We start from the raw sequence: 25,703 nt of genomic DNA, 5'->3' as shown, positions 1-25,703 counted from the left end.
GAAAGTGCACAGACAGGATGTTCCTTGAACAAGTAAGACGTAGAGGTAGAAGGTGTGATTGGGGAGGTGCGTGCGTGTGCACTGAACTCCTGGAATTCTAGTGGTGAGGAGTCTGGACTGGTGAGGAACTGGAAAATCACATGCTATTGTTGCAGTTAGATGTTCAGTGGTTTCTAGGGACTCTGCCCTCCTGTCTCCCTCTCTCCCTCTCTCCCATTCTACCTTGCTGGACATGGTGGGAGGCAGGGGAGGGTTTAGAAGCAGTGGGACAGGCCTGAATATTGTAGCTGGCTCTTTACTGGCTCTTTATGGGACCATGGCCCACGTCTTTTTTTAGTCCTAGCTGGTCAGCCACTTCCTCCCTCACCCCCTTCCGGAGTCACTTAGCCAGTGGGGGCTCCCTATAGCTCATCAGTAGAGGGTTTCACACAGTGAGCTTTAAGATGCCATCAAAACCCCAGACTGAACCCAGTGTGTTTTATTATGCCTGCTGTCTGCTTCTCAACCCTGTGGGTTTGGGATACTAATCATTTTTCCTTTTGGTGGGATGGACTAGCATCCCTCAGCCCATGTTCTGGGCTGGGGGCAGGTCATCCAGCATTCAAAATGAAAGGACACACCCCTACCTTCATTTCCTTACATGCCACCCTGTTAGAAATGCACCTGAACAAGGCAACCATAGTGTGGCTTGTTTATTTCTTCTAGGGTTGGGACTGCACTGTCAGCCTGGACACCAGGTCCTCCTCTGGTCGTCCCTAAGCTTTACCATCTTTTTGTTGAGCCTCTTACTTCAGCTAACTGAATTTCCAGATAAGGTTAGATAGTAACCCACTGAACTTTTTTTTTTTTTTTTTTAAGGTTATTTTTGAGAGAGAGTGTGTGAGCAGGAGAGAGGCAGAGAGAGATGGGGACAGAGGATCTGAAGCGGGCTCTACACTGACAGCCTGATGCGGGGCTCAAACTCACGAACTGTGAGATTATGACCTGAGCTGAAGTCAGACACTCAGCTGACTGAGCCACCCAGGGGCCCCTAGATAGTAACCCTCTTGATGCTTCAGTGCCTTCCTCCCACCAGCTCTGTCAGTCCTGAGCCAAAAGATCAAGGTTAAAAAGAAGAGATGGCACTCATCAGAAGTTTTGTTATTTGTTTGTATCTCAGATGAAAGACTGAGAGCTATCTCTTAGATGAAATGGGCTCTGGGATTCATTAAGTACACTTGGCAATGAGTTACTGTGTTAAGTGCTAGGACATCATAGCCTTTCCTTTCTGCGGGAAGAACATTCGTTCCGGATGGGGAGACATTCATTAGAGACAATATAAAAATGCTACAAGTTATGCTGGAGGCTTGTACCAGGCACTACAGGATGGGGATGCCCACTGCCTGGGAGTCTCGGAAGCCCCATAGAAGAGGGAGCATTTGAGCAGTAATTCACCAGGCAGAAAAATATGGGATAAGGATCCCAGCAGAGGAAATAGGGTGATTTAGGGGAATTGCCAAGAGCTGAGAAGAAAGGCATGGTGGGGGATTTGGGGTAGATAGAGGCTAATTCGGGATTTGGATCTGATTTGTAGGCAATAGGGAGCCCAACAAAATGGGGACTGACATGACAGACTCCATTATATTTTGAGTTGATTCATTCAGAAACTTTATTCATTCAACAAATACTGAGCGTTCATTGCCAGAACTAGTCCAGGAAACATACAAAGATTGCTCCCTTGGTAGACCTCGTGATTTAATAAGATAGGTAAGTCACTTATGTCAGGCCGCCACCATTTGCTCTTGTCAAGGTTGCCCGTGACCTCCACATACAGAATGACCTCCACAGTATAGAACTATTCTGTAACCACAAAGATTTCCCTTGTGCAGCCCCTTTATAGTCACACCCATCCCCCTCCCACCCTCCATCCCTGGTCTCTGGCGGCCACTAATTTGTTCTGCTTCTCTCATTTCAAGAATGCTGTATGAATGGAATCATGAAGTACGTGACGTTTTGAGATTGACTTTTTCTACTCAGCATAATGCCTTTGAGGGCCATCCAGGTTGTTAAATGTACTGATAGTTTTTTACTTAATATTTCTGACTAGTATGCCGTGGTGTGGATGTACCATGTTTTGTTTAACCGTTTACTCATTGAAAGACATTTAGGTTCTTTCCAGTTTGGGGCTACAAATAAGGCTGCTATGAATATTCATTTACGGGATTTTGCACGAAGGTAGGTTTTCGTTTCTCTGGGATAAATGCCCAAAGAGTACAATTGCTGGGCCATCCAGTAAATTGATTTTTAGTTTTAACAGACATTGCCAAACTAGTTTCCAGAGTGGCTGTGCCATTTTACATTCATACCGGCATGTATGAATACCATGGTTAATTTTGGGGGTCAAGTTGACTAGACTATGGTGTCTAGTTGTTTGGCCAAACATCAGTCTGGATGTTGCAGTGAAGGTATTTTTTTTGGATGTGGTTAGCATTTAAATTGGTAGACCTTGAGTAAAGCAGATTACCTTCCATAATGTGGGTGGGCCTCATAAAATTGTTGAAGGTCTCAGGAGCAAAAACTGAGGTTTCCTGAAGAAGAAACAATTCTTCGAGATTGTAACATAAAAACCTTGTCTGATTTTCCCACCTGGGGGCCTGCCCTGCTGATTTCACAGTCTAGACTGCAACATCAAATCTGATCTGAATCTCCTTCCTGTCAGCCCACCATATAGATTTCAGATTTACCAGCCCCTGTAATTGTGTGAGCCAATTCCTTAAAATCAACCTCCCCTCCCTCTCCCACCTTCCCTCCTTTCTCTGGCTCCCTCCCCATACGTACACACAACACTTCTGTTTATCTGGAGAACCCTGACTAATATAATGAGTGACTGAGTTCTACATCTTCACCAGCAATTGGTGTTACCACTTTTTTAATAGTAGCCATTGTGTTAAACATATAGTGATATCTAATTGTGACTTTAATTTGCATTTCCCTAACAGGTGGTAGGGTTGAACATCCCATGTATTTATTTGCCAGCTGTATATCCTTTCTGATGAACTGTCTCTTCATGTCTTTTGCCCATTTTCTCGTTGGATTATTTTTGTTAGACCACTGTTGTACATTTAGTGTTCTTTATGTATTGGAGGTAGGAGTCCTTTGTCAGATGGACTCACATTTGGCAAATAGGTCAAAAATACAGTGTTAAATAGCATCAAGTCCTATTATTAAATAGTATTATTTGCAAGTAATAATACAAATTTACAAGTGTAATTTGCAAATAACAATACTTTCATTTTTCTTTCAATCCCACACCTCTCAGAGTGAGAGGATTTCTACACTAGCCTGGTCTGCCTTTGTAATGAATCTGAGAATTTGCCACTTATTCAGTTCTGGGGAAACCTGTTCCTACCATACAGAAAACATACTCTTTGCTGATCCCCTGTCCTTGGATTCCTGCAGAGAAAGGACAAGATCCAAGATCTGAACTCTTAAGTGAGATCCTGCTGAGTATCCCTATAAAGCATTTTAAGTTTATTTATTTATTTTGAGAGAGAGAGAGTGCATGCACGTGCATCTGAGTGGGGAAGGGGCAGAGAGAGAGGGAAGACAGAATCCCAGGTGTCCAAGGCAGGCTCCACGATGTCAGCGGGAAGCCCAAAGTGGAGCTTGAAATCATGACTTGAGCGAAATCAAGAGTTGGACACTTATCCACTTAACCAACTGAGCCACCCAGGCACCCCTGAGTGTCTTTTTAATTTAAAAAATGCTTTTATTTCTTTTGTATCATTTAATTTTGAAAAAAAGATTTTCTTTCTTTTTTGAAAAACATATATTTTTTTAAATGTTTATTCATTTTTGAGAGAGAGAGAGTGTGCAAGAGAGTGCACACAAGTGGGGGAGGGAAGAGAGAGGAAGACAGAGAATCCAAAGCAGGCTCCTTTGAGGTCAGTGCACAGAGCCTGAAGTGGGGCTCGAGCCCATGAACCATGAGATCATGACCTGAGCTGAAGTTGGATGCTCAACGGACTAAGCCACCCAGGTGCCCCCCCAAAATATTTTCTTAAAGACAATATAAGTCTCCCCATTTCATAGCAGATAAAGTTGAGGCCCAGGGAAATTGGGCCTGTATTTAATTTGCAAATAAAATTTATTTATATTGCAAGTTTGCAAATATTTCTCCCCGTCTATAGATTGTCTTTTCATTCCCCGAAGAGGGTGTTTCATGGCACAAAAGTTTTAAATTGTGATTTAGTCTAATTTATTAAATCTTTTCCTTATGGATTGTAGTTTTCAGTCTCATATCTGATAACTCTTTACCAAGCCCTAGGTCCTGAAGAATTTCTCCTATGTTTTCATCTAAGTTTTATATTTTTAAGTTTTACATTTAAAAATCTATGATCTGGGGTGCCTGGGTGGCTCAGTCTATTAAACGTCCGACTCTTGGTCCCCACTCAGGTCAGGGTCTCCTGGTTTGTGGGTTCAAGCCCTGTGTTGGGCTCTGCACTGACGGTGCCGAGCCTACTTTGAATTCTCTCACCCTCTCTCTGCCCCTACCCAACTTGTGCTTGGTTGCTCTCTCAAAATAAATAAATAAACTTAAAAAAAATTAAAAATCTATGATCCATTTTGAGTTAATTTTTGTGTGTGCTGAGGTGTAAACTGAAGTTCTTTTCTTTGCCTGTGGATTTCCAATTGCTCAGCCCTATTTGCTGAAAAGACCTATCTTTCCTCCATTTGAGGTACAGATGTTTTCGTACCTTTGTCAGAATTCAGCGGCGGGAGATGCTCAGGTGGCTCATTCGGTTAAGCATCTGATTCTTGATCTCAGCTCAGGTCTTGATCTCAGGGTTGTGAGTTTAAGCCCTGCTTTGGGCTCCATGCTGGGCATGGAGCCTACTAAGAAAAAAAAAAAATCAGTTGGTCATACTTGGGTGGGGTTACTTCTGGGTTCCTAGTTCTCTTCCATTGATCAAGGTCCCTATCCCTACACCACTTATTCTGGCTATATAGTAAATCTTGAAATGGAGAGAGTGATTCCTCCCACATTATCCTTTTATTATACTATTTTAATTATTATTATTATTTACATTTTAAACCATTTTTAAATGTATAATTCATTTGTCATGATGATGCCAGCAAGTTGGGTCCAGAGACCCAGAGGATGGATGGACTTTAAATGTAAGCCAGCAGGGGGTGCCTGGGTGGCTCAGTCGGTTGAGCTCCGACTTCGGCTCAGGTCATGATCTCACGGTCTGTGAGTTCGAGCCCCGTGTCGGGCTCCGTGCTGACAGCTCAGAGCCTGGAGCCTGCTTCGGATTCTGTGTCTCCCTCTCTCTCTGCCCCTCCCCTGCTCACGCTCTGTCTCTCTCTCAAAAATAAATAAACATTAAAAAAAAATTAAAAAAAAAAATAAATGTAAGCCATTAGGAGGTGAAAGCAGAGTTTATTGAAGGTATAGAGAGAGGGCAGGTACAGAGAATCCCGGAGACTCAGAAGGAAAAAGAGGGAGTCTCGTCTTTGCTCATGGTCTTGGGGTTTTTGTTGAAGACTGTGTTGTGGTGGATTACGTGTCCACTCACGCATCCAGGAACTGGTTGGAACAAAGAGGAGGGCCCAGGTGTTATTCCCAGGAGCCATAGGGCCCGGGTGTCAAGATGTCCAGAGCTGTGGTGGTCTGAAATGCGCGTACGAGGGCTTCCCAGCCATTCTCATCTGGTCCTTCCTTAGATGTTATCTATTCTAAAGAAATCATTATTAACTCCTTGTCCCTTACTTACAAGAGGACATATACTGTTTGCTTTATAAGGCCTGTGTAAAGTGGGGTGGACGTTTAGGTCCTAGCAAGAATAGAAGTAGGAAAAGGAGTAAAGTGCAGATATTTATGGAATCCTTCAGTCTCCCTCTCTCAATTAAATACACTTAAAATGTGTAACCATCACCCTCGCCCACCGTCTATTACAAACCTTTTTCATCACCCAAAACAGAACCCTGTAACCAATAAGCAATAATTCTCCGTTGCCCCTTCCCCTGTCCCTCTGAGCCTCCTTTTCTGTCTCTGGTTTGCCTATTCTAGACCTCTCCTGTAAGTAGAATCATACAGTATTGGCCTTTGTGTCCGGTTTAGTTTGCTTAGTATGATGTTTTCAAGGTTCATCCACATTGTAGTATGTATTCTAATTTAATTCCTTAAAAAAAAAAAAAAAAAAAAAAAAAAAAAAAAAGACTTGGGGCACTTGGCTGGCTCAGGCAGTAGAGCATGCAACTCTTGATCTTGGGGTCATAAGTTTAAGCCCCACATTGGGGGCAGCATTTACTTAAATTTTTTTTAAAAGGCTTTATTTTTTAGAGTAGTTTTAGGTTCACAGTAAAATTGATCAGGTGTAGAAATTTCCCGTATACCCACTACCCCCACAGCACACACAGCACCCTTCACTATCAGTTCCTGCACCAAGAGTGTGGTACACTTGTCATAATCGAACCCACACGAATACATCATGATCAGAGCTTATGGTGTACATCAAGGTCCCCTCTTAGTCGCGTATGTTCTGTGATTTTTGACATGTATAATAACATGTAAGCACCATTATAGTATCATAAAGAATGGTTTCACTGCCCTAAAACCCCTCTGTGCTCTACCTTTCATCTCTCTCTCCCTACACCCACAGACAACCACTGATCCTTTTATTGTCTCCATAGTTTGCCTTTTCCTGAGTGTTGGAATCCTGTAGTATGTAGCCTTTTCAGATTGGCTTCTTTCACTTAGCAATATACGTTTTAAAGTTCCTCTACATCCTTTCATGGCTTGATAGCTCATTTCTTTTTGCGCTGAATGATATTCCACGTCTGGATGGATGGACCACAGCTTATTTATCCATTCAGCTCCTGAAGGATATCTTCAGGATATCCTTTTAACTTTTGGTAATTATGAATGTGCCTGCTATAAACATTCACGTGAAGGTTTTAGTGCGGACATAGGTTTTTAACTCCTTTGGGGAAATCTCAGGGAGTGTGATTTTAGATTGTATGATAAGAATATGTTTAGTTTTATAAGAAAATGCCAAATTAGGGGCACCTGGGTGGCTCAGTTGGTTAGCGTCCGACTTGGGCTCAGGTCATGATCTCGCAGTTCGTGGGTTTGAGCCCTGCATCGGGTTCTGTGCTTTTAGCTCGGAGCCTGGAGCCTGCTTCGGATTCTGTGTCTCCTTCTCTCTCTGTTCCTCTCCTGCTCACGCTCTGTCTCTCTCTCCCTCTCTCAAAAATAAATAAAGATTTAAACAATTTTTCTTTTTAAAGAAAATGCCAAATTGTCTTCCAAAGTGGCTATACCATTTTACATTCCCACCAGCACGAATGAGAGTTCCCGATGCTGCACATCTTTGTCAGCATTTGGTGTTTTCAGTGTTTTGGATTTTGGCCATCATAATAGATGCACAGAGATACTTTTTTTTTTAATTTACATTTCCTTGATGACATGGTATGGAACATCTTTTCATATGCGTATTTGCCATCTGTGTATCTTCTTGCTGAGATGTCTGTTAAAATCTTTTGCCTGTTTTTTAAATTCACTTGTTTGTTTTCTTATTGTTAGGTTTTAAGAGTTCTTTGTATGTTTTGAGGGGCTCCTGGGTGGCTCAGTCAGCTCAGGTCATTATCTCTTGGTTTGTGGGTTTGAGCCCCGCATCAGGATCTGTTCTGACAGCTCAGAGCCTGGAGCCTGCTTCAGATTCAGTGTCTGTCTCTCTCTCTCTCTCTCTCTCTCTCTCTCTCTCTCTCTCTCCCCCTCCCCTGCTCGTACTCTGCCTCTCTCTGTCTCTCAAAAATAAATAAATGTTAAAAAATTCAAAAAAGTTCTTTGTTTTGATTAACAGCCCTTTATCAGTTAGGTCCTTTGCAAATATTTGCTCCCCATTTATGGCTTATCTTCTCATTCTCTTGATTCATTCCTTTTTGAGGCTAACTAATATTCCATTGTATGTATATGTACCACATTTTGTATACCCATTCATCTATTGATGGAGACCTGGGTGGGCTGTTTCCACCTTTTGGCTATTGTCAATAATGCTGCTGTGAATTTATGGGCACACAAATATCTCTTTGAGACTATGCTTTCGATCCTTTTGGGTATATACCTAGGAGTAGAATTGCTGTGTCATATTATTATTCTATGTTTAACTTTCTGAAGAACCTCCAAACTTTTCCACCATTTTATATTTGCACCAACAGTACAAGCAGTGCACAAGGCTTCTAGTTTCTCCACATCTTCACCAGCACTTGTTATTTTGTTTTTTTGTTTTGTTTCGTTTTGTTTTGGTAATAGCTATCATTGTGGGTGTAAAGTGGTATCTTAATCGTAGTTTTGATTTGCATTTCCCTGATGACTAATAATTTTAAACATTTTTTCATGTGCATATTGACCATTTGCGTGCACTTTATTACTTGAAATTGGTTCAGATTATTTTAGTTCTTTTTCCCATCATATGAATTTTGGGAGAATCTTGTCTGTATCTATAAAAATAATCTCGCTGTGGTTAGGAATTGCATCAGATCCACACATCAGTTGGGGGGAGAAATGACCTCTCTTTACTGTGTTGAGTGTTGTAATCCCTTAAGACCTGACTGGTGAGCAGAATGGGGGCCTTGAGACACGACAAGGGCCCAGTCAGAGCTAAAGCCACCCATCTACTAAAGCCGGGAAAGAAGGTCCGCCTTTTCTGATCTTCCCCAGGGCTTTCTCTGGATCACAGTGCTCAGAACTCTGCTCTTAATAGCAGAACTACCCTCAGCAAGACCAACCATTTATTGGCTCATGCAATCCAACTGGAGAAAAGACAGTATTGATGATGTGCCGGGGACTGAAATGCTGTCAAGATACCTTCCCTGCATGTTCAATGCGCTCCTCCCGCTGCAGACTGGTTTTTCATACATGGAGGGTGGTGGAGCATCTGATGGGCCCTTGTTATCCTGGGAGGGGATTGTCCCTCTTTCTCATTTGAAAAGTCCTGAGGAAGGGCCTCATTGTTAGGGTTTAAATCATATGTTATATAGTGTGGTTGGAATGAATATGGAAGTTCCCAGAAGGTAAGGAGCACTAGACAAAGCTGACACGAGACGGAGTCTATAGCTAGTCATGTTTTTGGAAGGTTTTTAGTGGCATGTGTTGAAGCCACAAGTGTTTTCTGTTAACCTTCAAGTAACCTAAAATAGTTTAGTAAGAAATCATCGTTATATTACAGATCATTGATAGCTAATATATGTTATTAGTATACATAGTTACCTAATTATATGGCTATTTAGTGACATATATCTAGTTAAAGGTAAATAATAATAATAAACATATTGTCATTGCAGTAGCCTTCAAGTGTTACACTTATTTGCAGACTTACTGTACCTATTTATATATGTAAGAAAAATTTGAAGGACATGAGTAGAAAATCATAATGCCTCCTGCTCAATCTTTTTTTTTTTTTTTTTTTAATTTATTTTGAGAGAGAGAGAGAGAGAGAGAGAAAGAGAGCCCGGGAGGGGCAGAGAGACAATCCCAAGCAGGCCCCATACTGTCAGCGTGGAGCCTAACGAACCGTGAGATCATGACCTGAGCCGAAATCAAGAGTCTGAGGCTTAATCAACTGAGCCACCCAGGCGCCCCTCCTGCTCAATTTTTGATAGGCTTTTCTAAATTTAACCAAGAGAACCTGCTGTCCATTTTGACTATAACCTTCAGTGAAACTGCCATCTTTCTGAATGTGCAGTTAATTTATTTTCACAGGGAATTGTTTGTTGACTTTCTAAGTCGCTGTTGAGGATAGAGTTGGTATTTTAATACCAATGACTATTTACTGAGCTATGTGAGGGATGTAGGAGACCCTTTTTGCCCTCAAGGAGTCTGAAGTCTACTAAGGGGGTAAAAACAAAAATACAGTGCTTGTGACTGAGGCTTCATATCTCCAACATGAAATAGCCTTACTTGTCTAAAATCTGAATGAGATTTTGTTTAGGGGTAGAGAGCTGGGTTGAGCTGACTTTGTGTTTGGCAGTTGCTGCATAAGATAGGGGTTTGGTTGATACCTGAGGTAGGAAAACAGATGCTTCAAGGCATCTCCATTCAGTCCACCTCTTCCATTTCTAATGGACAAGGCTGCTTTATTGCTGAAACTGATTAGCATTTAAACTCCATGGGGGTGGGGGTTGGGGCAGAAAGAGAGAATAACTGTGTAACTATGATTAAGAAACTGAAGTTTAAAAAAAAAATGACATTGGTGGTGAGTAGGCCTATAACAGGCCATTAATGGCTCAAGTGTGAATGCTTCTATATCGGGCTTAGCTCATTTCCTTTTTTAAAAGGAGCATTTTGTATAAGATACTGTTTATCTCAGTGTTGAATTCCACAAAGTGCAGACAGTTCATACTGGTTCAGTGAGTCTGTGAATACCAGCAAATCAGGTGTGATGTAAGGTGAGGGAGTTCTTAAGTTACAATCGGTATCTTCTCCTTTCTAGAGAATGTATTCATGTCCCTCTTCATAATATGTGTTCCCTGTGACTCTAAAGCAGAAATTAGCAAACTTTTTTTTTTATTATTATTTTCTTTTTTTAATGTTTATTTATTTTTGAGAGAGAGAGAGGGACAGAGCACGAGCCAGGGAAGGGGCAGAGAGACGGGGAGACACAGAATCTGAAGCAAGCTCTGGGCTCTGAGCTGACAGCACAGAGCCCGACATGGGACTCGAACTCACGAACTGTGAGATCATGACCTGAACTGAAGTCAGATGCTTAACCAACTGAGCCACCCAGGCACCCCTTGCAAACTTTTTCTATAAAGGTCCAAACAGTAAATATTTTTGGCTTTGTAGGCCAATGGTCATTGTCATAGCTACTCAACTTTGAGATTGTATGGAAATGTCTGTGTTCCAATAAAACTGTATGTGGACACTGAAATTTGGATTTCATATAATTCTCACATGTCATATTAGTCTCCTTTTGATTCCCTCCCCCCCCCCCCCCCCCCGCAATATATAAAAATGTGAATGGGGCACCTGGGTGGCTCAGTTGGTTGGGCATCCGACTTTGGCTCAGGTCATGATCTCGCAGTCCGTGAGTTCGAGCCCCGCGTCGGGCTCTGTGCTGACAGCTCGGAGCCTGGATCCTGCTTCCGATTCTGTGTCTCCCTCTCTCTCTCTGCCCCTCCCCCACTCATGCTCTGTCTCTCTCTGTCAAAAATAAACATTAAAAAAAATTTTTTTTAATGTGAAAAACTACACTTAGCTCATGAGCCACACAAAAACAAGAGGCAGGCCAGATTTGGGCCCATAGACTATAGTTTGCTGACCCCTTCTCTAAAGATCTTAAAAATAACTTCTATCAGGGGTGCCTGGCTGGGAGCAAAGGACTCTGTATCTTGGTTTGAGCCCTACGTTTTGGGTGTAGAGGTTACTTAAAAATAAAATATTTATTAAAAAATGGGGCACCTGGGTGGCTTAGTTGGTGAAGCATCGACTTTGGCTCAGGTCTTGATCTCACTATTTGTGAGTTCAAGCCCTGCATCAGGTTCTGTGTTGGCAGTGCGAAGCCTACTTGGGATTCTCTCTCTCTCCCTCTCTCTCTGCCCCTCCCTGACTCGTGCTTTCTCTCTCTCTTTCTCTTTCTCTCAAAATAAATAAATAAATAAATAAATAGTTAAGAAAACTTCTATACAGTCTTATATTTGAGGACATTTTATTTATTTAACAGTTATATTGCACTTAATATGTGCCATGCACTATTTTAAATGCCTTACAGAGATTAATTTAATCCTCACAATTAACCCCAGGAAAAAGGTACTGTTTAAATTTTTTTTTAATGTTTATTTGTTTTTGAGAGAGACAGAGTGTGAACAGGGGTGGGGCAGAGAGAGAGGGAGACACAGAATCCAAAGTAGGCTCCAGGCTCTGAGCTGATAGCCCAGAGCCTGACGTGGGGCTTAAACTCACGAACCGCAAGATCACGACCTCAGCCAAAGTTGGACGCTTAACTGACTGAGCCACCCAGGCGCCCCAAGAAAGGTACTGTTTAATAACATTTTGCAGATGTGTGAATTGAGGCACAGAGAGGTTGAGTGACTAGCCCAGAGTCACACAGCTAGCAAATGGCAGAACCTGGATCTGAACCCAGGTATTCTAGCTCCAGAGTACTTGCTCTTATCTACAATGATATGCTATCTGTCTTAAAGGATTTATAATTATTGATTTTCTAGCCTAAAGGAATTTTAGAGATTAATCCATCCCTACTACATTTCCATTGTGTAGACACATTCTCACGCACCAGCTTCCTACATAGCCTTTATGATTCAAATTTGTGCCTCAGTAAAATCATGGATTACCACTTATGCACTTTCAGCATCTCTTGTGACTGCCTAAAAGCTTAGTCTTAAATCCCACTTATCCCAAGGGTAATCTGTCTGCACAGGCTGGGCACTTAACTGTTCCCTTAGTGTTTTATTTATGTTCCTTGTGAGATGTTTGAAGGTAGGAGCAAAAGTATCAAATGCTTTCCATCAAAGGGAAATCTATTCTGGGCATATCTTTTGCTTTCTTTGGGAACACCTGTCTCAGATTACTCCCAACTCAGATTTTGCCCTGATGCTTTTCCTGCTTGAATAAGCAGCTGGTTGAATCTTGAGCCCCACCTGTCTGTTGATAGGAAACAGAATTTGTGGTGTCATGCTACACTATCCTTGTTGATCTAAAGATACCACCAAAGCAGGGCTGTGAATGGAAAACTTCCCAGTCTTTCCAAGGAAAAAAATGGAAGCTAGGTGTGAATGCATGCGTGTGTGTGTGTGTGTGTGTGTGTGTGTGTGAAAGCAAGTCAAAATTTAGGTAAATGATGAGGTGCTCAGGTCTTCTGGTTCTTTTTGCTTATAGTCTCAGATTCTACTAACCTCTGATGAAGAGGTTCCTGTGCCACAGGAAAGCCAGGGGCTCTCATATCCAAATGTGCACCAGTCTGTCAGCCAGATAAATGATGCGTTTAAGAGGTGGGCGTGATTACTTTTCAAACATATGTAGGTACCATCATGAGCAAAAAGCAAAGCTTTGCTGAATTCGTGTTAGATGGCTGTTATTAATACAGTTACTACCTATTGAGACACCCGATCCAGTTAGAGCCCCTTATTTACACATGAAGAAACTGAGGCTCAGGGGTGAAGGGAAGAGATTTGCCTTGGTCACACAGAAAGAGAACAGCTGGCCTGGAAGTTTGCACGGTTTGTATGTACCATATGGCTTGTGCTGTCTCCCTTGGGATGATCAGATAAAGCGATTGGTAAATATTTTGACCTTTAATACTGCGCTGTACTTTCTAATAGAGTGGTTGATCACAGTAACATTTACCAGTATTTATAGTGCTTCTCTTGAGAATTTTAATGTGTTTTTTGGGGTTTTTTTTTTGTTTGTTTGTTTGTTTTTACTGTATTCCTTGCTATACCAGCATTAAGTAGTAATCCTACCTGGAAATCCAGTCCAACCTAGAAGCAAAGCCTAGGAGAATTGGGCAGCTTGCTTATATCTGTAGTAGAGCTGGCTCTAAAACTCAAGGTTTAATCTCTATGAATCAGACTGAACTTGTGAGGATTTTAGTTATTTATATCTTAGCCTTCTGTGGCTGTTATCTCTCAGCTGGGTGTAAAAACAAACTTTTGTTAAATCTCTGCTAAGTGCCTGGCAGTGTGCTAGGGTATTTTCACATGTATTACCTACCTATCACTTAATTTAATAAGACCAATGTTGCAATTCTGAGGCTCTGCTCAGAAAAAGCTAAATAGCTTCAATCTGCTCCAGAGCCCATCCATCTAGTCATTGATTTATTCATCTATTTACTGCTGTGGAGCACCAACATCAGGTTTGCAAATGTGCCCTTGAGTCATGTCCCATTGGTGGCCAAGCTGGGACAAATCAGCACAGATCCCTTCCTCCAACAAGACTCAGGATTGGCAGTAACATCAGCATGGTCTGCACAGGGCAACACTTTTTTCCCACTAGAACTTCAGGAATTTGGAGTGACCCTGCTGATTTGGTCAAATGACGTTCGCAGCAGCCATTCTTGTACATCTTTCTATTTGATCTTCTTAAAAACTCTTAAGAAGTCAGATGAATAGGGACGATCTCATAAGTTGAGAAGCCAAACATGGAGGAGGCCTGTATGAGGTGACCTTGCTAGCACGGGCTGGGCCTTCTAGCTTGCACGTTTGTGTCACGTGGCCATGTGTTATGGTTACATGGCATCATGAGCCACCGCTGCCCCCACGCTCTTCTCTTCCTTCAGGCGGCTCCTTGCTTCTCTTCTTTTCTTTTCCTTCCTGTACTTTCCTTCTGTTGCCTTGCAGATGCGTCCCCAGTAGGTAGGCTTTGTCTGTCAGAGTTCCACAAGGCTTCTTATACCCTTTTTGCGCTCTAAGCTCTCCCTCAGTGACCTCTTCTTGTCTCTACACTGACAACTCCAAAAAGTGTCATTTGAGCCTACACTCCATCTCTCTGTGTTCCGGATGTAGCCATCCACTTACTACACGGTATCTGTTCGGATGCCTCCCAGGCACTCAGTGGCAGCTTGTCCCAAACTTGACTCCATCTTCTACCCCTAACATAGCCCTTCTGTGTCATTTCTCATCTAAGTGAATGGCAACTCCCAGTTCATGCTCTGCCTGCAGAGAATGGCCCCATGGCCTTAGAGACCCTTCCTTGTACTGTTTCCTGGTTTCCTAACACTCTTAAAGTAAAATGTAGAATTTCTGAGTGCCCTATCTACTTTTCCAGCTTCACATCACATCACTTTCCTTTTCATATCTGTACTTGCATCATGGAGGCCACTTTGATTTTTAACAACTATCGATGGAATAGTGTGTTCATGATTTTTAAAACCAAGTATAGAGGAGTTGCAATACATGTGGATTTATGTTACCCTTACCTTCTTCCCCTTCATTTAACCCCATTAGCTCTTAATTTTCCCAACAAAGCTATTAACAGACATTATAAGTTACAGGGGCTTCATAATTTAAAAAAAAAAAAAAAACCATACAGAGGAACTCTATAGGTGAGCTTCAGTCTCTTCAGATCCTACCGTGCAGAGCCCCTGCTTAGAAAGAGGTTCTGATTCCACTCTTTGTAGAAGCCAGATGGCCTGAGTGCCGAGTCTTTGCTGCAGTTTTAGTGGAAGTTGGTTGGGTTTTCAGTTGGAATTGGTGTTTTTTTCTCAGAAGCACACTTATGTACCTAGGGAGTCCTGGGATTGCCCCTAATTTGCTTTGTAGATGCTAGTCATCGCATACCATTCCAGAGCGGTTAAGTGGCTGGTGCTGATCCATGCGCTTACTAAGGAGTAGTGTGAGCACAGGCACTAGGAGTGTGCTGTGTGCACAAAGACCTGATATCCTGATCCAACCCAGGCAGCTCCATATGTGGTCATGCATTTAACTCTTTCAGTTCAGAGTGTTTCATTATACCACATATTTACTTTTTTCCTTCTGCCCTAGCTTGGACTTGGAACCTAGCTCTTTCCAATACTTTAAATTAATGGTCTGATTCCGTTCTAGTGGTACCACCAAAGCACCCTTGCTTTATTCCTTTTTTTTTTTTTTCAAATGAACTTTTTATTTTGAGATGATTGTAGATTTGGATGTAGTTATTTGAAATAATAACAGTGCAGGGCGCCTGAGTGGCTCATTCGGTTGAGCATCCAACTCTTGATTTCGACTCAGGTCATGATCCCAGGGTCATGGGATGGAGCCCCACATGAAGCTCCATACTGAGCGTGGTACCTGCTTAAGATTCTCTCTCTCTCCCTCCCTCCCCCCTCCCTCCCTCGCTCCCTCTCCCCCACTCTCCCCCACTCTCCCTCCCTCTCCTTGTGCCCCCTCCCCCATGCATGCTGTCTCTCTCTAAAATAAAAATAAGTGAAAAGAGGAAATAATAACAGGGAGATCCTGTTTACCCTTTACCCAGTTTCCCCCATGGTAATCTTACAAAATTTCAGTACAACATCACAACTAAGATTTTGACATTGATATAATTCACCACTCTTACTCAGATAACCCCAGCTTTACTTTTATTCACTGGTGTGTATATGTGTGTTTAGTTCTATCTAATTTTTTTTATTGTGTGTAGGTTTTTTTATTTTTTCAAAAATTTCCCACATGGCTGAGAACTTGAGCTGGGAGGAGGTGTTTATTTACTGGGTCCCTCTCAAACTCCACTAGTAAACAGCTCAAGCATAATTCCTTCTCTTTTACATAATAGCGACTTAATTTTCAGGCAAGTTATTTAACTTCTAAATCTTCGTTTCCTCTTTTACAAAACGGAATTCACAGTAGCTACTTAATGCACAGGTTGCTATGAGGGCCAAAATGAGAAAATAATGCATAATGGGTACTTAACAAAAAGGAATTCAGTAAATGATCATCTCTCTCTATCTCTGTCTCTCTTTCTTTTCCTTTTCCTTTTTTTTTAAAGAAAGTGTGCGCAAGCTGCAGAGAGAAGTGGGGGGGGAGGGGGAGAGAGAGAGAGAGAGAGAGAGAGAGAGAGAGAGAGAGAGGGAGAGAGGGAGAGAGAGAGAGAGAGAGAGAGAGAGAGAGAGAGAGAATGAGAATCTTAAGCAGGCTCACACTCAGCACACAGCCCTGAGGGGGCTTGATCCCATGGCCGTGGAATCATGACCTGAGCCAAAACCAAGAGTTGGTCATTCAGCCGACTGAGCTACGCAGACAGACACCCCTGATCATCTCATTTTTTAAGTGATTTTTTAAAACTGAGATTATAAATGAGAGTATTTGGGTTTTTTAAAGCTTTTCACAAAAATGTGGTATCTTAGGATTATAGAATTGGAAGATCCCTTAATAGGTTTGGGACTGGTGAAGAACCGCCCTAAACATTCTTAGGTGATAGGACCTTATTCTTTGTAATAAACTAAAATCTGCCTCCCTGTCATTTCTGGATCTGCCCTCATCCATGTGATGGCCCTTCTAGGGTTTGAGGACAGCTGCTGTGTCCCCCTTCCCAAATTATCTTTTACAAATGGGCTATCCTTTAGCCATTCCTCTTAAGATGTAGCTTCCAGACCTTCCCCCAGCTTGGTCTCCCTCTTCTGGATAAAGACAAATTTGTTGTCCCCTTTAACAAAATACAGAGTTCAGTTGTAATCTGGCTAACGTATCCCAAGATAGGCCTGCCTTCTCTTTACCTGAGCTTTTTGGGGAAACCAGGTCACCTAGTTTATGCATGTACCATTTGTTCTTTTGTCTTCTGTCTACTTCCCAGATGAAAAATAAATGCATGGCAGTTTAACACAGCTAATTGAACACACATTTTAACCCCCGTGCTCTGCTGTAATCCCATTAAAATGATAGTAAGAGGGAGAAGAGGTATCAGTAGTTGAGAGGTCAATGGAATGTTGACACCAGAAAGTAGGAAGTGTGGTGAGCTTTGAGGGCCAGAGGAACTGAAAGTGCCTGCCAGGGGGAGAGACTAAGAAGAAAGAGGATTTGTAATGCAGAACCCTGGAATAGTTCCAGAATTAGAGAAACAAAATACTGAAAACAGGAAGATTAGTTGAAAGTCTGTGTGAAAAGCAATTAGTTGCCTACAACTCCTCCCCCACTCTCCCAGGAGACCAGAATTTCAGTCTTACATATTGAACCAGAGGCATACCAAGGATAGAAGAGGGGATGGAATATGGTACAAAACTGAAAATAAAGGCTTTAAGGCAGAGGTCTAAATAGTGAGTGGTAGGACCATCACCTCTCTAACCTACTTTTCAGAATATCTGCAGGCAGGCATTCCCATCCAAGAGATTGGAAGATCCATCTCTGATAAAGTTTGCCACAGAGAAAAAGTTCCAAAGAGACTATTTTTAGGGGTCCTCAGTAGAATGGCAGGGTCTTGCTTGGTCACCCCAATGTGAAGTCCACAAGTTGATAAGCCTAGTTCTCCCACACAGAACTTTCAAACAGTTTCTAAAAATATCAACAGTTAGGGGTGCCTGGTTGGCTCAGTCGGTTGAGCATCTGACTTCGGTTCAGGTTATGATCTCATGGTTCGTGGGTTTGAGCCCATGTCAGGCTCTGTGCTGACAGCTCAGAGCCTGGAGCCTGCTTCAGATTCTGTGTCTCCCTCTCTCTCTCTCTGCCCCTCCCTTGCTCACACTCTGTCTGTCTCTCTCTCAAAATTTAATCATTAAAAAAAAATTTTTTTTTTAAGTATCAGCAGATAGCCACTGTCACAAGGCATTTAAAGCAAGCCTCTAACATAAAAGACAGAGACCAAAACAAATGGGGGAGAAAAGAACTCAGAGGAATAACAGTAAAAGCAGGGAGGAAGAGGAAAAAAAGAAGAAAAAATTTAACATTTTAAAAAAAGGTTATTTATTTATTTTCAGAGTCTCAGAAAAGAGAGAGCATGGAGGAGGGGAAGAGAGAGTGAGAATCCCAAGCAGGTTCCACGCCAGTGGTGCAGAGCCCACACAGGGCTTGATCTCATGGCCATGAGATCATGACTTGAGCTGAAGTCTAGAGTCAGACACTTAACCAAATAAGCCACCCAGGTGCCCCTAACTATAATATTGAGAGAGGTTAGAGAAAATACTGCATTTGTGAAAGATGAATAAGATTCTTTCAGTAAAAAGCTGGATGGGGGAGACCTTCAGAAAACAAGAAGGACCTCTTGGAAATTAAAAATACACCATAGCCTTATAAAAAGCTACAACACAGAAATATTGAAAGATAAAGTTGAAGAAGATTCCCAGGAGACTGACCAAATGAAAGAGATGGGAAATGGGGAACAGGTGAAAAAAATAGAGGATCATGGGGCGCCTCAGTGGCTCAGTCAGTTGAGCATCTGACTTTGGCTTGGGTCATGATCTCGCGGTTCATAGGTTTGAGCCCCATGTCGGGCTCTATGCTGACAGCTCAGGTCCTGGAGCCTGCTTCAGATTCTGTATCTCCCTCTCTCTCTGCCCCTTGCCCCTCCCCCCTCAAAAATAAACATTAAAAAAAATTGTTTTTTAAATATAGGCGCATTCCAAGAGGCCTAACATCCGACTAATAGAAATTTTGGAAAAGAAAAAACAGATAATAGAGAGGAGGAAATTATCAAAGAAATAGGATGGAAAAGTATTCCGAGAACTAGAATCAAGTCTGTAGATTGATAAAGCACGCTGAATAAAGGACACCAAGAGCAAGGTATAATCCTGTTAGATTCAGAACTCTGAGAATAAAGAGAAAGTACTAAAAGCTTCTAGAGAGAGCAGTCACATACTGAGGGTTAGTGATCAGAAGGGCATTAAATTCCTCAAAAGCAACAAAATAGAAGACATTAGAGCAATGCCTTCAGAATTCTGATAGAAAAATATATTCCCAACTTAGAATTTTATAGCCAGCTAAACTGTCACCCAGGTTTAAGGCTAATAAAGACGTTTTCAAACATATTGTGCATATGCCCTATGATATTCTGATATAATAAGAATATGTATTTGGTATTTTTCCCTGGTTTCTGGCACAGAGCTCCTCAAACCCTTGGAATTTCCTGAGTAGGGGTGATAAAAGCATCTTTTGTTATAATATTTGGTCTTTGTTCCCAGTTCCTGACACAAAAACTTCTAAAACCCTTGGAATTTCCTGAGTGATAGGTGTGTCCTTTGTTATTCATAACAAATCTCTTTCAGCCACGCCTGAGTTTATGCTAATAAGGTGACTCTTTGTGGGCCCCTAGATAGCTTCAGGATGGGGGCTGGTTCCCAGAGGAGACAACCATGTGATTAGAGGGTTGGAATTTCAGTCCCACCCTTTGACCCTTGGGGACCTTCCAGCTTAGTGAAGGTAGCCATGTGTGAGGAGAGTGGCACACATAAGGACAGAAGCTCCTGTGCTCAGGACCCATCTAGACTTTGCCCTATGTACCTCTTCATCTGGCTGTTCTTTTGTATCCCTTTACACTGTCCCTTTATGGTGTATCCCTTTATGATTACACCAGTAACAGTAGGTAATCCATTTTCCCTGAGTTCTGTGAGCCATTTTAGTAAATTATTACACCTGAGAAGTGGGTTGTGGGGAATACTCCCCCCTCAACCCTGCCCCAACTTTATCACCAATTGCTCAGAAGTACATGTGGCCCAGCCAGACAAGCCAACGCCTGAGACAGTGTAGGAGGGACAGCACAAGGGTGTGAGCACCAGGAGGCAGGGATCACTGGGGGCTGTTTGTAGTTAGGCTGCCACAAGTAATAACTAGAAGTGAAAACTCAAGAACTATTATAGGGACATTACTTAGAAAGGTGAGATAGGGGCACCTGGGTGGCTCATTCGGTTAAGGGTCGGACTTCGGCTCAGGGCATGATCTCATGGTTCGTGAGTGTGAGCCCCACGTTGGGCTCTGTGCTGACAGCTCAGAGCCTGGAGCCTGCTTCGGATTCTGTGTCTCCCTCTCTCTCTGACCCTCCTCTGCTTACATTCTGTCTCTCTCAAAAGTAAATAAACATTAAAAATAAAAAAAATTAAAAAAAGAAAAGAAAGAAAGGTGAGATAAATACCAGAAGAAAGAAGTTGTCCCTGAGAGCAGGAATCAGGGAACCAGAAACTGCTGGTGTGAAAAACCTTGTAGAACAACTTTAAGAAATATTTCCAGGGGCATCTGGATGGTTTAGTAGGTTAAGCGTCCAACTTCAGCTCAGGTCATGATCTCCCAGTTCAGGAGTTTGAGCCCTGTATTGGGCTCTGCCCTGACCCTGCAGAGACTCCTTGGGATTCTTTCTGTGCCCCTGTCCCATCCCACGTGCTGTCTCTTAAAATAAATAAGTAAACTTAAAATATATATATATTTCCTTTTTTTTTTTTTTTATTTATTTCTGACCCCCGCCCCAGAGCACACAGCCATTTAATGCCCCTGAACACCAGTAGGAGAGCAACACGTGGATTATGTGAGGAACTCATAGAATCTGAATCAGTGAGGCCCCTTCGGTGTTTGGAAGATGGTGTGATCTTAAAGAACAGCTTCCAGATAATAAACCTAAAGTGGTACAAAAGAGGCCATAGTGACAGAACCTGAACTAGAACCCTTAAATAAATGTGACCTGGGGAAGAGCATTGGGTAGTGAGATGCTCTGGCATTTCTCTAATGTGGAACTGGGCAGGGAGGGTGGGGGGGAGACTGTTCTTTCTGAAGACTAGAAAGTTCTTAAGTGGAAATGTTTATGTGGTTTGAAGCTATAAATGGCAAAGCTTGTGAAAAAGACTATCCTTTTGACAGATAGTTGGAAAGCTCTTTATAGGACTCCCCAGGCTAAGGATGTGTCTCCTTAGTGAGGGTTTGACACACTTTGGAGAGAGTCTCTGTCCCTGTGTGGCCTGAGCCTTGTGGGCCATGCAGAGCCCCTGCCAGTACACAGCACCAGCCATTTGAGCTGGTTGTTGTCCCAGGACCCCCAACATTTGTGCCCACAATGCTTGCTTTGTCCTTCATCCCCACATGTGCCCCTATTCAAGTCTGGTCTTGTTTCTCCTTATCTCTTCCTGTCACTGTGTATTTACCCTTCTCGAGCCTGCTGTCAGGAGCTCCAGGGTTCTTGGACAGTTTGTCAATTCCATCTGCCTTTAATCGGGATCAGGATAACATGAGAAATCAGGTGTTTGAGTTGGCGGCGAGTTGGGAACAGTGCAGTGAGACTGCCATATAAGTAAAAACTACCACTGGAAGCATTCAGGCTTCTAATTTTTTAACCATTTTAATGCCTCATTAAGATGTATTGCTTACATTCTTCTACTATAACTGAGTGTGTTGAATTGAAAATCTCAGGGTCTCCATGACAGGCTCAGCTCTCATGTACTGGGATGCCTCCAGTACCATTGCAAGGGGCAGAGGCTTAAGCGGGGGAAGGGGCAGTTTGGGTTTTGGATGTGCGTTCCTCAGTGTCTCTGTTTATATTTCACTCTGCCCACAGATTGGGGACCACAAATTCAGTGCCCACCGGATCGTCCTAGCGGCCTCAATCCCGTACTTCCACGCTATGTTTACAAATGACATGATGGAGTGCAAGCAGGATGAGATTGTAATGCAAGGAATGGACCCAAGGTACTCCATGTCTCCGCTAGGTCTCACAGCCTGCAGTGCCACTGGGGGGCCTGCAGCGGGACGCGGCATCTAGCGCAGCTGTGCGCACACAGTAGGTGATTTGGTAAACCAGTTAGAACCTCTGCCCAGTGGCCCGAGACAGGGTTAAATTGAGGAGAGTTTTTTTGATGCGTTTTTACTCTATTAGAGTAACACATTTAATAGGAGCTAGACCAAGATATTTTTTATAACTAGGACTGGGTACAAGGTGCTGGAATACTATTCTGTGTGCTTTTTTGTGCCAGCCATTGTAGCTGGCAAAACAGTTTTTCAAATAAGTGTCTTCATTCATTACCCTCCTTACCAGTCTAGAAGTGTTATCCATCAGAACTTCCTGCATTTGTACTCTCTACAGTGGTAGCTACTAGCCATACATAGCTACTGAGCACTTGAATTTTAACTAGTGGGATAAAGGAGCTGAATTTAAAATGTTTTAAATTTAATTGTAATTAATACAGTTTTTAAATGGCCACGTGTGACTGGTGACTACTCTATTGAGACAACACAGATTCAGAAGATGGCAAGATTGTGGTTATTTGATGGTTGAGAACATTGATGTCCAAAGAGGTCAGGCCCAAAAGTGATCCCATCTAAATTTCTTCCACTGTCCAACACAGCCCTTCCTAGCAAACAGTTATTGGCCTCAAATGTCAGTACTGCTGCTAGATGAATTTGTGCTAGATGAATTTTTGGGGACGGAAGGCAGTACCATAACCCCTGAAATCATGCCATTTAGGCACTTACTTGAAGTTGTCCTTACATGTAGAGTTGCTTACTACTGGACCCTCTACATGGAAATACTTTCCTGATTACTGCATGCAGACTTTATGTAAACATATCCCATAGTATGCCTTTTTGGGCCTCGAAAGGGAAATGGATGTTTATGTGACTGATTCTATGCAAGTCTATGAACTGAGAATGTATGTTTATAACCTAGGCTGTATCCAGAGGCCCGCTGCACACCTACTATGTGCCTGGCACTGTTCTGAGATCTGGAAACGCAGTAGCGAACAAAACACACAGGGTGACTCAGGGCCATGACATTCTCGTTGGAGAAGAAATAATAAACGAAACAGGAACTCTAAAACGTCAGCCAGTAACCTGTCATTTGTTGCCTACCTTCTTAATCTCACAGTGATGGAAAGAAGGGGTAAGGGAGCCAGGAAACTGTAGTACGCTCTGACTGATTGAAGGTGATCTGCCCCAGCACATGGGGAGGATTTATATACCCAGTGCAAGGCAGAAATCTCAGGCCAGCTCCCTCTAAGGAAAGACACAGAAGTGGGTGTGCAAGGGCAGCTATGCACTCTCTTCTCTCAGGTCTGTGTCTGAAGGAGCTGTGCTCATCAGCACGCACAGCGCACGTGCTTCATTTAAAAGAGGTAGACTGAGCACCTGTTATGTGTGCTGCTGTAGACACTGAGGAATAGCACTGAGAAGACAGCACCTCTTATTGTACCAGCTTTCTAGTCGTGAGCATCTGGCAATAAACATGCACATGTGTCATATGGCTGGCAAGTGAAAGTGATATGAGAAAAGTAAAGCAAATGAAGGTGGGCTTCTGTGCTGTTCCAGGGTGATCAGGGAAGGCTTCTGTGATGAGGTGACATTTGAGCTGAGAACTTAATTAAAGTGAGGGAGTAAGCCATCTGGGGAAAGAGACCTCCAAATAGAGGAGCAGCCAGTGCAAAGGCCCTGCGGTGAGAGTGTGTTTGGCATATTAGAATGGAGTGAGGGCTAAGAGTAGAAGGTGATGAGGTCAGAGAGCTGGAGAGGGGTCAGACCACATAAGGCCCTAGAAACAGAATTTGGATTTCATGCTCAGTGGGAATAGAAAGGCAGAAAAGTTTGTTGGAATCTCATTCTGGAAATTTATCTCGAAGAAATAATAAGAAACATTATTTATGATTGCAATACAATGAATGCTATGAGCTATTATGCCTACCAATAAAGGAAATAAATTATAGCTTGTTTATGTGTTGAAATACTATATAGCAGTCACTAAAAATGATAAACATGAGGACAGTATAGCAACATGGGAAAGGAGTTGATAAGTTACATGATTATATCCATACCATCTCTACATGCAGGCAAATGGGGACTGAAAATGAACCTAGAAAAATAACCACTGTTGACTCATTCAGTAGTAAGATAATGGGCACTTGCTTTCTTTTTTCAGAATTTTCTGAATAAAATTAAGCAATAAAGACAGCTTAAGAAGTAGAATGTATCTTTGGCTCCTGGTGAAGTAATTATTCCTTTCAGATAGATTCTCAAAGGGCATGGGCAAAATGGATTTTAGAGAGGAGCCCACACACTCGCCAGGTCAGCATGTCAGCTTGGTTAGGGCCAGAATCTCTGAAGAGTATCTTTTCTGTTTCCTCTAGTGCCCTGGAGGCTCTGATCAACTTTGCTTACAACGGCCACCTTGCCATTGACCAACAAAATGTGCAGTCGTTGCTGATGGGGGCGAGCTTCCTGCAGCTGCAGAGCATCAAAGACGCCTGCTGCACGTTCCTCCGAGAACGGTGAGGTCGTGCGATGGACCTGGCCCATTTCGTTCCTGGAATCCCCTGTGGATTTGTTGAGTCTTTGGGGCATGCCGAGTTTTCCAAAAGGGAGTGAGCCAGGGAGTTTACTCTGCAGAAATAACCTTTCTTCAGATCTCTGTCAAGTAGTGTCCAGTTATTTGGGGTGAACATTTGAGGGGACATGATTTATGTACCCCCGCCTGCACTCCCCCTGGCCTGACATGTACCTCTACTTCTGGTCCTCTCTCTTCAGTTTGACCAGCCACTAATTTAGCTGACTGTTCTCACCGAGCCGATTTGGTTCAGTGCTACCTAACTGTTGCCTAGCCTGTCTCCATCTTTGTGTAGATCCTGCCCCCTCCTTGAGTGTCTTGGCTTCTTTTCCCTTCATCTCTTGAGGAGCCTACCCAGATTTCACCTCCTAGAATTCTCTGTCTCCCTCCGTCTCCCAGAAGCAATCATGGACTGTATCCTTACCTAAGTCCAGCATTTGGCAATGACCTTTTGATGACAGAGCAGATAAGAAGGCTCTTCCTCCCCCTCAGGAGGCAGAGCTCTTAGCCACAGGGTAAAAGCTGCGCCTTCACCACTGGAGACTTGAGGGTGCAGGTTAGCACTGGGCTCCACATAGGCAGGGAGAAAGCAGAACAACGTTTCTACCTGAGCTTCTATGATCACAGGTCCCTGACCTGAAAACCAGCATTCTTCCCACCTCAGATCTGCCCTCCTGAACCTCATCGCATCGTAGAGCTGCCCCCTCCCATTCCTGCTCCACCAGACCAGTTCACTTAGCAGCTCTGTGGACCCCACCTGCTGTCCATGTCCTGCCCATGCGGTGTTCTTGGATGTCACTGAGCACTGCTGTGTGTGCACCTAGTCTTGATAACCGTGGTAATGATGCTTAGCATGCAAGGCGCTCTCTGCTGGGCTCAGAGTGAGTGGTTTCATCATGAGGTAGATGGTCTGTTTCAGGTTTTACAGATGGAGACCACATAATGAGAGCACAGCCCCAGAGCCCCGCCTGACCTTGCCCCGGAAGGCGGGGGGTGTGGGGCACACGGCCTTTCCTAC

The 25,703-nt window shown here is 43.0% G+C and overlaps 1 protein-coding gene across 3 annotated transcripts in view; it reads left to right on the top strand.

Annotated features, from left to right (window-relative positions):
- KLHL18 (kelch like family member 18) overlaps positions 1-25,703 on the top strand; it is a 55,132-nt gene that overhangs the window by 10,737 nt on the left and 18,692 nt on the right. For all 3 annotated transcript variants that reach the window (XM_058727183.1, XM_058727182.1, XM_058727184.1), the window contains 2 exons: positions 21,932-22,062; positions 24,489-24,629. In XM_058727183.1, the coding sequence (XP_058583166.1) occupies positions 21,932-22,062; positions 24,489-24,629 (272 nt within the window). The remainder of the gene's footprint in view (positions 1-21,931; positions 22,063-24,488; positions 24,630-25,703) is intronic.

This window comes from Neofelis nebulosa, chromosome 4 (assembly GCF_028018385.1).
Source record: "Neofelis nebulosa isolate mNeoNeb1 chromosome 4, mNeoNeb1.pri, whole genome shotgun sequence".
NCBI lineage: Eukaryota > Metazoa > Chordata > Mammalia > Carnivora > Felidae > Neofelis > Neofelis nebulosa.
This window is presented reverse-complemented; position numbering and strand designations above follow the sequence as displayed.